General features: G+C 39.0%; 1 protein-coding gene and 1 long non-coding RNA gene across 4 annotated transcripts; one reads left to right on the top strand and one right to left on the bottom strand.

Annotated features, from left to right (window-relative positions):
• Positions 1-891: 891 nt before the first annotated feature.
• Positions 892-12,457, bottom strand: pld4 (phospholipase D family member 4). 2 transcript variants are annotated; one of them, XM_085391890.1, is made up of 11 exons: positions 12,321-12,457; positions 12,089-12,155; positions 11,840-11,994; positions 3,467-3,650; positions 3,254-3,374; positions 3,037-3,164; positions 2,743-2,943; positions 2,441-2,580; positions 2,178-2,346; positions 1,991-2,087; positions 892-1,901 (listed from the first exon to the last, which is right to left on the bottom strand). In XM_085391890.1, exons 2-11 carry the CDS (start codon positions 12,137-12,139, stop codon positions 1,699-1,701), a joined length of 1,449 nt encoding a protein of 482 aa, XP_085248016.1. In that variant the 5' UTR covers positions 12,140-12,155; positions 12,321-12,457; the 3' UTR covers positions 892-1,698. The 2 variants fall into 2 exon arrangements, with proteins under 2 accessions (XP_085248016.1, XP_085248017.1); XM_085391891.1 differs by having other exon boundaries at positions 896-1,901; positions 2,178-2,343.
• LOC146647203 (uncharacterized) lies at positions 3,661-8,894 on the top strand. Of its 2 annotated transcripts, XR_014908840.1 has the most exons (5): positions 3,661-5,319; positions 6,515-6,578; positions 6,658-6,794; positions 7,579-7,660; positions 8,145-8,894. It is a non-coding gene; the product is annotated as an uncharacterized LOC146647203 (long non-coding RNA). The 2 variants fall into 2 exon arrangements; XR_014908839.1 differs by having other exon boundaries at positions 3,661-6,578.
• Positions 12,458-12,475: the final 18 nt, after the last annotated feature.

Below are 12,475 nucleotides of genomic sequence, written 5' to 3'. Positions count from 1 at the left end.
CAGCAGGCAACGGGTGAAGTGTCTCGCCCAAGGACACAACGACCGAGACTGTCCAAGCCGGGGCTCGAACCGGCAACCTTCCGATTACAAGGCGAACTCCCAACCGATACAGATACAGAGGTAGTGTGTGACATTGTTCTCTCAACTATAGCTAGCCTGCAAAACAAATGACTATGTTTGTTGTACAGAGGTCACTGAAAGAAGAAGAGAGAAAAAGCTCACCCAAAACACCAATCTTACTTTACATATTTCTGAATGATCAGGCTCTATCATATTTTAAGACCTCACAGTCGCATATGATCCCAATAGACCACTGCCTTCTCAGACTCCAGGCTTACTTGTGTTTTTCTCAGGTTTCCAAAAGCAAATTGCAAAGAAGAGCTTTCAGCTGTCAGGATGTTGTGCTGTTGGGAAACCTTAGTTTGGATTCAGGAGACAGGAACACTCTCTTTTTTATGATTAGGCTTAACACCAACTTTTAATGACTTTTACAGTTAGAGTTGGATCAGGTGTCCCTCAATTATGTTGTTATAGACTCAGGCAACTGGGGACCTCCCCAAGATAGCCTTGGCATTCTCCCCACCATACTTTGTTTTTTGTTTGTCTATCTATGCTCTCTTTCTTCTCTTCTCTTTCCCTTGAATCCCCAACAGGTCACTGTAGATGACGGTGTCTTCCTGAACCTGGCTAACTGACAAAGGTGTCTTCTTGTTAAAGGGGAGTTCCTCCTCCCCACTTTTCCCAAAAGCTCTTCATGGTGCATCGTCTGATTGTTTGAGTTTTCTCTCTAATCTATGGTGTCCTTACCTTACACTATGGTTCACGAAGTTAAAGCATCTCAAAGCGACTGTTGTGAACTGACACTATAAAAAAAGTCTAAAGATCAGATTCTTTTTCTTCCCACCATATCTTTATTACACTGTTCTTTATGCAAAACAGATCAGCAGTCCAAGCGGTACCCCACAGGAAGCTGCTGTATAGTGTGAGATCTCACCCCATCTGACAGCATCTCCAACACTTGGGTGGAAACATATACAAAGACCAACACAAACAAAAGTACAAAAATCTACCAACAAACTGAACAATTGCAGACACAAACAAACAGAGGACATCCATGCAACATATCAGAAACAAAGATGAGGTTCTTATTGCACAGCTGCAGCTTCCACTGCCCTTGCCTGTAACTCCAGGATTGTGCTGGCGCATTCAACCAATATTCCTGTGCTGGCAAAAGTTGGTGGATTTCTCAGCCTTTCTTTGATGACTTTCCCCATCAAACCTGCGCTTATCTGATCAGACCAGCAGGTGTAAGCATGGCCTTGTAGTGCTGTGCTGGTCAGTGTTACTTAGATACTGCAGCCACAGGTACACAAAAGTCTCATGCATGTTTACATATTTAACCATGACATTAAAATGCACTCAATGGTTGATATTCATTAATCATGCTTTAAAACAATCAGCTCAGCAGTGAATGATCACACTGCGCCTGAAAGAACATTGTAAATCTGACTGCACATGTACTAAAACATGTTCAGTCAGAACTGTAGCATGACACATTTAGTAGGTTAATTAACATATGTGACAGTTGTATTAAAAATATCGTTCCTGACAAAAAGGTCATAAAAACAGCAGAATACTGTGTCCCAACTGGGATTTGAATGTCATGAAATGCACTTAAGATTCATAAAAGAGCTTCAGTCATCTCGATAGTGAACAGTCTGGGTGGTGTCCCAGGTCATCGAGGAGCACAGCAAACTCTGAATACCAGTCTCTGTTAAATACTGCCTTGAGCTGACTGTACAGGGTCGTATTCTTCATTTCAGGTTGAGATGCATGCTGGGACACCACCAGGCCCACTCCAGCGGTGGTAAGAAAGTAGTCTCCTGACCAGTTAGAGGTACCTGGGTAGCAGCAGAGCATAAACCTGGTCAGAGATTCCATCAACTTACTTAGAGCAACGACACATTTGTAGAATAACTGTGTTTCTCACCGATATAAGCTACTTTATCAGTCACCATGTATTTGTTGTGGTTGACTCTGGAAAATGGAATATCGGACTGGTTTGCCACTGGGACGATGTAGAGTTTCTGAAAAAAGAAAGGAGCGTAAACACAATTTTTTTTTAAAATAGTGGCAATCATCTTCAGGAGTTTCATGTATCCCATGTTGCGTCTTACTATCTGGATGCTGATATGCTGCTGAGGAGAGTCGAGTGAGGCTAGAGACTGAAGAAAAGGCAACATGTCTGGATCAGAATCCCGCCCGCAGCTGATCAGCATCCTGATTTGCACTTTCCTCTCGAACGCGGCCGTCTTGATGGCATCCTCGATGACCGGCCAGTATCTGCTGAGTGAAAGCCGAGGATTTCAGAGTGAGGAAAACAGAGGAAAACGATGTGGATCATTAATGTGGAGTATTTTCTGTAAAGGGTTAAGTTAACCTCCGAGGCCTGTCAAAGCGCGTGGTGGGGAAGTACTCCATGACAGCTACATCAACATAGTGTTGAGCCCCATAGATGATGGAGAGAATAGCATCCAGGTCCTGAGTCCTTGATGGAGGACAGAAGGATGGAGGAGAAGCCTGGAGTGAAACACAAGAAATCAACAGGAGCACTTGATTCATAACCACAGGTTTTAAGTATGTTTTTGTAGACATAGCTGCAGAGTACAACCCTTTCTCTATTAATGATAAAGAAAACCTAACAGTATCCTTTAAAAAGGAACTGAAACCTAATGAACTTACTGCCACATACAGCCGGGTGGAGATGTTATTCTCTTTCACCAGCAGGGGGTGTTGTTTGTTGATGTCTGTGTTATAGTTTGCAGGCCAAGGCTGTGGCAAGGAGCTGTTGGGTTGACCCATCACCCAGTAGGACTGGAAGATTTTACGAAGGTCCTTCGCAAGACTGGAGCAGTTGTAGATCACAACTCCTAGTTCCTTCACCTGCAGTTAAAAGTAACTCTTTAAATTGTTTAGCAGCGTTTCTAAAGGTTCAAAATAGCAAAGTACCTTTGATTGTCTAATGTGAGCGTTCACCTGTGTTAAAGCCCTCCAGTCCATGTTGGCGCTTCCAATAAACACGTGTTTCCTATCGACAATCCAGAACTTGCTGTGAAGAACGCCGTTTGCAAGGCGGCCAAAGTCCACCTTTCTCACATGAACTCCTGCAGGCAGGAAGAAAAAGACAAGGGTCAAGGTCAAGCTGGTGCAAAGAGTTGGTGGCCTACAAGACTTTGTTGAAGAGAAAGCAAACCTTTTTGTTTTAAGATCTGTAAATCGGTGGAGTTTGTTCTGACGGTGGGAACACTCGTTATCACTCGGACAGTCACATTCCTCGAAGGAAGCTCTTCAAGCTCTTTCAGGATGTTCCTTCCCTGCCAAGGACACAATGAAAACATTAGAAGAAAAAAGTTTGTAGGGATGTTTTAATGAGGAACACAACTATCCACTGCAGCTGGTAACTCACGGGCATATCAGAGGAAGAGTTGACACTGATGTCTTCCCCAGTTAACGTCCAGTAGAAAGAGACCACATCCACTTCGTTTGTTGCCACTGAGATGAGATTGTTCCAGACTTGTTCAAGAGGGATCCCAAATGTTACGTTGCCTTTGTATTTCATATGTTCGGGAATGCTCTCCACAAGGGCCATGCTGCAGGATTTAAAAAAAAAGACATCTGCTCAGGGAATTCTTTGGAAGTTGAAGTGGAAAAAATTGAAAAAAGTAACTTTTAATCTTTAAGTCTACAGATGTGGAGTTGTAGACTCATCCAAAGCTTTAACTGACATCTATGAGGTGCTTTTACCCCTTTTAAGGGGTATTACAGCTTCCCTTTAACCTCTATATCCTTAAAAACAGTCAAAGTTGATGTTTTGTAGAGTCAAAATATTACTGCAAATGAACTTAAAACAAACACTTGCTTCTACTAGCAAAATGATTTTGAGGGTTACCAGGAGAAAGGCTCTTTTCTCCAAAAATATCTCGATGGCTTAGGTTTGCAAAGTTGCATCTGAACAGACAACAAGAGTTTTGGAACAATTTCCTTTGGACAGACTAGAGCAAAGTGGAGATGTTTGCCGAAAACCAAACACAGCACAGCAGCACAAACACCTCATATCAACTATCAACCGCGGGGGAGGACAGGTGATGGTTTGGGCTTGTTTTGCAGACCTGCACCTTGGTGGCATCGAGTCAAAAGAATCCAGATGCTGAAATGGCACAAAGTCCAGACCTCAACCTGACTGAAATGCTATGGGGGGCTTTAAGAGAGGTGTGCAAAAATGAATGCCAGCAAACCTCAATGAAGCAAAACAAAGGAGTTAATCAAAAACAATGTGAAAGACAGTCACACAAAAAATGATTACATCAAGTACTTCTATGCATTTTTTTTGAACGTTTTACCAACTTTCTACAAACCTTAAAAGAAACCTGACGTTTGATGGCAACATCCCCTGAGAATAAGTGACTTCACCTGGTTAGCTAGTCACATAGCTTCACAGCCTTTATTGTAACAAAGAACTTCCTTTTCTTTGTGGCAGCTTCAGTGACATTCCAGTGAAGCAGCTTTTACCTTTGTGGGCATAAAACCGCGGTAAAGTGAGCCGTCATTTGTGAGCCGCGGTCAAGCCAGCCGCCTCCTATCCGCCGCATAAATTTCCTTGCGCTTTTACACCAGTCTTTACGGTAGCGCCTTTTCGCTTTATATCCCACGCGCACGCGCGCACACAAATTACAATGGAACAGCCCAATACAGTCAATACAATTATGGAAATTTCAGAAATTCATTAAAAATCATCCTGAATAGTTGAGGTCCAACTTTCAACAGATTCCTTCTCTGGGACACCTACTGTACCTGTGTGCCAAGTTCCATCCAGATTTACTGTAAAATTCCTCAGAAAATAAAGGAAACTTATATTCAATCTAATACAGCCAATACACTACAATTATGTCAATTTTCAAAAATTGATTAAAAATCATCCTGAGTACACTCTAAGAAATGAAACATGGGGTTTTTAAAAATTAATTCTTAGTTTTATGTTCAATATACTTAAAATTGTTAATCTTATGGGTGTAATTAATATTTTTAAATTTGATTTAATTAATTCTATACCGTTTTAATGTTAAATAATATTGATATTTCCAATTTATTGAACACATTTAATTAAATCCAAAGAGCCCTTTCCACATCCTTTCTGAGCATGCGCAGAGAATGAAAAAAATCTTCGCGCATACGCATTGACCTTCTTCACCTACGCCACAGTGTGCTTTGGCCACGTGTCTGGAAAGAGGGATTAATCACGATTCATCCGTTGGAGTTAAGGTAATTTCTTCCTATTTTTAATAGAATATAATTTAACTAGTACTTTGTGATAATATATGGCGTATATTTTTCCGGTAAATATGTGGGCAGTATGTGTTCTGTAGGTTGTAGCATTTTGCTAGCATTGGAAACATTCATTTGCATATTCGATATTACTGCACATCTGAATATTGTCCCATCTGCGTTTAAAATTTCATTCGAACTCCGAATAGCACACTTATTTTATTTGTTTTATTGCACTATCAAGTTAGGAGAACGTTAGCCCGAACAAGAATTGGGATACATGTGCAGTGATTGTTGAGGACTCGTCTGTTTCACTGAAGAGAACCGCTAGCTGCGTAGTTTGCATATCTTCGCGCATCAAGTCTCAAAGAGACCTCTGAAGGTGACCCCCACTTGCCCCCAAAATTAAGTATACTGGGTGGTTAGTGCTCCGTTTGTTTGCTACGGTGTCAAAGATATTGCACTTTTATTTAATAGGTCATTGAGAGTTGAAGAGCCCCCTCCCAGCAAAACGACAACAGCCAAAAATAGGCCAAAACATGCCAAAAAATGCTCTGCTTGGTTAGTGCTTGTTTGTGCCGTTAAAATTAACATTTGTGCTGCTAAGGTTAACCAGTTACTAATGTTTTACTTTTTCGCGGTGACGTCAAGGGCGTCAAGCACGCGCCCCGTGCTTACGGGCGCGAGTGAGCGTCCGGGTGATGTAGGCGTCGTAGAAAACGCTCGCTCGCGCCCGAGCATTTTGTGGCATGTTTTGACCTATTTTGGGCCATTTTCGTGTTGCTTGGGGGGGGGGGGGGGGGAGGGGATGAACTCTGAATGACCTATTAAATAAAAGTGTAATATCTTTGACACCTAGCGATACAAACGATGATTTTACCAGCACAAACCGACAAACGGAGCACTAACCACCCAGTATACTTGATTTCATTTTTGGGGGCAAGTGGGGGTCACCTTCAAAGGGTCACGTTCACAGACTGGGCTGCTCCGGTATATAATGGTAAACGTGCTCACAGGAACAGATTTATGAAATGAGTAATAGAAATTTTGGAGCATTTGAAATTTAACTTGTATTATTAATACATTTTAAAAGAAACAGGATTGTTCTTAAGTTTAGACCATCTCTGTGCTACCCCTTTGCATGTGTCTCACTGTACACGATTCATTTTTTCTGGTTTTCTTTTTCTCTCAGGTTGCTGGTTGTGGAATTTGGAGCTGCGGAGATTTGAGCTGTGCTCCAAAAGTGCATGTTGAAGGTACCTAATGCTTTCATATTATTTACTTTTTCCTTAATACGCAATTTTACATTTTGAATTCTCTTATTTGGTCTTTTAGGTTATCACCACAGTTCCACTGCTGTCCACATTCATGAGCAGTCTTGACCAGTACTCTGACCAGTTGATGAAGATTCTACGAAAAAAAGGAGGGGAAACAGCGCGGCGGATCACAGCAGCATTGTCTACAATTCACAGGTATTCTGTCTTGTTATAATGTTCTGTAACTAATAGATTAGTTGCAGGTTGATCTCAGGTCTGGTTATTAACCTGTATTTTTAACTTTCTTGGGTCATTTTATGCTTGTTCTCTCCTGCGTTATACTTCTCATCTCGCTTTTGGCTTATATTCTGGACTTGGTCCTGACACAAAGCAGAACTAAGTAACTCATGCCCCTAGAGGCCATAAGTGCCGCTGCTGGCATTGTAGCTTTTTTCTTTTCTTTTTTTTGTTACTCATTAATTGTCCAAAGGAATAATTAGCTACACTGAGAAAAGACAAAGGCAGACAACATTTCACATTTCGCCACAACTCAGTGACACAATAGATTTTTTTTTTTCACTCAAACTTGGTATAAATACTGCAAATGTGGTGGTAGCCCGCATACCTCATATTAACATGACAGTGTGTAGTTTTTGTCATTAATTTTTGGAAATCTCTATCAAAATGTTTTTGATTCCTTTGAACAGCACTCCTATGCAACAACACTTTTCGGGTGGTACACCACGCTAAAGCTGCATTTTCCGCGACCCAATGTATCGCAATCAGTGTAATTGGACTCATAACTTATAATCTTTATGGGAATGAATTGGTAAGCTTCTCATTCTCTAACACAAAATACTACTTGCTTGCAAAAAGCATGTTTAAAATTACTTAGAAACAATTATGAATTGGTTAAACAACAATAAAAATTGACTTAAGTTCTGTGGGGTCTCTAAAAACTTCAAAAAAGTAATTGCCATGCATGTGTTGTTTTGTTTAGAGTTCCCGAATCGAAGTGAAGCGTGAATGCATCCTTAAAGCTGTGATTATATACCTGAATGAGAACCCTGAAAATCTCATCAGTAAGTTTATTTTTAAAGGGATATTCCACCCCTCAGTAAAATTTTGACTGTCATAATTCCCAGAGTTTTGTAAGTTGAAAAATGTATTTTCTAAACAAGCCCAGGCATTCTCCTGATCTGGCAGCAATCAGTTTTCTTTAAATTAGCTTACAACAATAAAGTGCATGGGAAATACTAGGATTTTGTTTCCATTCACTTACATTGTTTTATGCAAAACTAAAGAAAATGACCCTGGTCAGCAGAATATTGATAATATTATTAATGTATACTCCTTCTGCCCTCTGTCCATGTTTCATGTATCTTCTTCTTGGTCTTTATTTGGTGATAGTCTTAAATCCACATTTTTCTTTGGTCTGTTCTCCTCAGTCTCATTCAGGGATCTGTGTAATTAGGATAGTGTGGACCATTTGAACTAAAATGGAGTGAATAGATAGATGATGCAATGACCAAAATACAACAGATTTAAAATATATGTCCTTTTCAGGATTTCAACGTGATGGAAGCTGAAGAGCTTGAGAGGATGGATTTGGCGTGTTTATAAAATAATCCATGAAGGAGCACAGCCTGATGACTCCCTTGAAGATGTTGGCATCATTATCGAGAGATGCACCGTCTTGCAGGATCTTCACGATGTGGCGAGCGGGTGTGCACTTTTGTTTGGGCTAATTTACTGCCTCAATCTGAGTTACCCAAAGCCACGTCGCTACACATTTGAGTTCTTCCAGAAGGTGCTCATGGGACTGGAAGACAAAAAACTGTCTAACAAAATACAAGTGCTGAAGAACAAACTCTGCCAAAAGGAGACGCAATGACTCTTGTAGATCGAAATGTCTCCGAAAATAAGTGCTCTGTTTCACTGTTTAAAAGTTCATAAATATATATATATGTTGATCTTTGTTTGTAAATATTTTGTCATATCTTTAATATTTAAGAGATTTACCGAATGCTTTTTTTCTTTTGATTGTGGAAAAGAAAACATAATTCAGAAACTGAGTTTTTTGAACTGGGGACAAAATTACGCAGATGGATATATTTCCTTGTTTCACAACATTTTCTTCAGTTTGAGTTGCTGTGGTAATTCTGCAGACTGTAGCCATTACAGACCTACAACTGTAGATCCTGAAATCATCCTACTCCTCACTACACTGTCACTTAGTTGAAACTGGAAAGTTGTTTCAGATGTTTACATTTTATTTTACACACTTCATTTAATGTTGCATTATGCAGTGTTGTTTCCCTGTTTAAGCTTTGCCTCGTTGAAGGCTTTTGTTCAAGTTGTTAAAGCAACACAATTTTTTTTTGTATTTACACTTCATATTAGTTCTTGTGTACCAGGTTTCCATTGTAGGTCAAGGATCTTGAGTGTTATAAATGTTAAAGTGTATGTGCAAACAAATGTGAAAAGGTTCTAAGGTTGTCACCTGTACTCAAGTTAAGTACTGGATTTTTGGTCTTAGTATTTAATTAAGAATATTTTGAGATTTGCTATATGCATTTTTTTTTTTATTGTAAAATTTATTATATAATAGAAAACTTATAATTCTGAATCAGATTTTTGTAACTGGGGACTAAATCGTTTTTACCTTTTTGTGTCACTTAAATATTTTCTGTAATTGCATTATACAGTGATTTTTAAGTTGCTGTGGTAAATCTGCAGATCTGACTATAATCACAAGTTGTATTGAATTTGACATCTTACGGCACACTACAATGTCACTTTGTTGAAACTCGGAAAGTTGTTTCCAATGTTTAAATTTTGGTCATGCCCTTTAAGCATTTAATATTGCCTTATGCAGTGTTGTTCCCTGTAGAAGCTTTGCCTTGTTAAGGCTCACCGTAAATAAAGTTGTTGATGCAGCACCCTTTTTTTGCATTTACACTTTATGTAAGCTTTGGTGTAAGAGTTTTCTATTGAAGTGCAAGGATCTTGAATGTTATAAATGGTAACGTGTGAGCAAGTGTAAAAAGGTTTTTGAGTTGTCACCTGTACTCTGTAGTTAAGTGTTAGACCTTTGCTGAAGACCTCTGAAAGGTCCAAACACCTAATTACAATGTATAGATGACAACTCAGGAACCTTTCTAGACTTGTTTTGTTGATACCTAAACATTTAGCATATAGATGAAACTATTAATTAAATCATAATTAATCAAATTAATTAGGTCCAAAACGCAATCTAAATGGTGCCATTAAATTCAAATTAATATTGTCAATTGAACCTAAAGCAATACAGTTAATAAAATGAACAAAGTGTTTAAATTCTATTTAATGGTGTTAAATAGTAACAATGAAAGGAAAGCTGTTGCTTTTATAGAACAATTTCACTTCTGATATACATCGCCATTGAAATTGCAGATAATAACCATATTGATTTATGTTTAATTGACCAGGTTTTGTGAAAAAAAATATTTTTCAATTTGTTTCAGTTTTTAAAAATATGTTCTTAAAGATTACCGCAAGGTTTAGAATGGAATATGTTTTACTTACTATACAGCGGATGAGATGATGTAATTTAAAAGCAGTTAGGGGAGAATTAGAAGAACGTAACAAAGTATCGCCAAATTAAAAGTACTAACTAATAACAGCAAAAACAAGAATTACATACACTGATCAATAGTAATCTTAATCAACAAATACCAAAACTAATGCAAAAAGGGTTGGGTCACAAACCCAAACTGCGAGAATCACATTATTTTCTAAACTTAGTGTAATTTTTTAGAAAAGGTATTAAAATGAAAAAGAATGCAATACAAAATCTAAACGAACAAGCTCTATTTACATTTCTGAAATACATAACCTACATATGTACAGAAAAATCAGAATCGGAGAAGCTTTATTAATTTGACGGTGAAATTGAATACAAGTTTCCTGTAATTTCTGTGGAATATTACAGTGAATCTGGCTGAAACTTGGCACACAGGTACAGTAGGTGTCCCAGAGAAGGAATCTGTTGAAAGTTGGACCTCAACTACTATGGATGATTTTTAATGAATTTCTGAAATTTCCATAATTGTAGTGTATTGGCTGTATTGAATTGCATATAAATGTCCTTTATTTTCTGAGGAATTTTACAGTAAATCTGGATGGAACTTGGCACACAGGTACAGTAGGTGTCCCAGAGGAGGGATGTGTTGAAAGTTGGACCTCAACTATTCAGGATGATTTTTAATGAATTTTTGAAAATTGAGAGAATCCTATTGTATTGACTGTATTAGATTGAATATAAGTTTCCTTTATTTTCTGAGGAATTTTACAGTAAATCTGGATGGAACTTGGCACACAGGTACAGTAGGTGTCCCAGAGGAGGGATGTGTTGAAAGTTGGACCTCAACTATTCAGGATGATTTTTAATGAATTTTTGAAATAAACATAATTGTAGTGTATTGACTGTATTGCACTGAATATGAGTTTACTGTGATTTCTGAGTAATATTACAGTAAATCTGGGTAAAAACTGGCCCAGAGGTAAAGTAGGTGTCCGAGAAGAGGATTGTGTTGAAAGCTTGGCATCAACTTTTAAGAATGATTTTTAATGAATTTTTGAATATGCAACCAGACTGTCACGATGGCTGTATTGGGCTGTTCCATTGTAATTTGTGTGTGCGCGCGCGCGGGTCTAGGCTTTCAATCAGGATATAAAGCGAAAAGGCGCTACCGTAAAGACTGGTGTAAAAGCGCAAGGAAATTTATGCGGCGGATAGGAGGCGGCTGGCTTGACCGCGGCTCACAAATGACGGCTCACTTTACCGCGGTGGAATAAAATAGTCTGCAGGTGATACAAGATCGCAGTCTGTCCTATTTTATTTTCCACATCTAAAATTAGGTTACAGTCAAATTCCAGTGAAGTGTCTGTGCTGCAGTGTTTAACTTTGCAAGCTAGAGCCAATCAAACCGTGGGTCAGGCTGATAAGGAATAACGTCCAGTCCCACATAAAGAGGAACACCTGGCCACTCAGCCTCCTCCTCCTTATATTTATTACACATAAAGAGGAAACTGTGGTAGATTTTGCGCGTTAAAAAAATAATCAGAGAATGAGGCCAAATAAAGTTTAAAAACGCACCACTTTACAAACACGGCGAAATCACGACTTGATTCCGAAACAGTGAGCAAATGTGGACATGTTTCTTCAAGCCGTGCAGCAGATAGTTAAGAAGATCGTGATGTAATTACTGGATTATTACCTGCACTGATCAGTAGAGAAATTGCTCCAGCCGTCGTCACCTGGGAGTATCTCGTGGTTTTTGGGAGGTGGAGGTCTCTCCAGCACGATGATGGCGAGCAAAACTCCCAAAATAGTCAGACATGCCACAATCGCAAGTAGCTTCACGCAGCTGGTCTAAGAAGGTGAGGTTTGAGAGGAAGAGAGCTTTAAGAGTAAGAAAGGTCACGAAAGCGCATAGTTTGCTTTTTAATGTTTGATGCTGCCCTACCCTTTTGTTTGAATCGTTACTGTCATCAAGGCTGCTATACGAGGAGGTCATTTTCCCCTTTCAAGTGCTGTTAGAGACCAAAAGCAGGAAGTTACCGTGTCGGACAGAAGATAAACAAATTAGAGAGCTCACATCTGTGATAAGAACCAAATCATCTTCATTTCTGCAATTATTCCAGATGGTTTTCATTTTGGAATTGGATTCATTTTTAAAGTAATGAAAAGAAACTTACAGATTGAACTCTTTAAAAGTTTCTTCTAAGCCAACTTGATTGTTTTCTTCCTCCAAACTTCCCCCCAAATATGAGCAGAAGTGAATTCTGATGCTGAATATATCACAACATAGTTCCCATTTTCAGTTTCGTTTCAGGTTTTTTGGGTAGTTCTG

The sequence above is a fragment of the Rhamphochromis longiceps genome, linkage group LG19 (assembly GCF_057381845.1).
Source record: "Rhamphochromis longiceps isolate RC_006_pf linkage group LG19, R_longiceps_female_GT1.1, whole genome shotgun sequence".
NCBI classification, from domain to species: domain Eukaryota; kingdom Metazoa; phylum Chordata; class Actinopteri; order Cichliformes; family Cichlidae; genus Rhamphochromis; species Rhamphochromis longiceps.
This window is presented reverse-complemented; position numbering and strand designations above follow the sequence as displayed.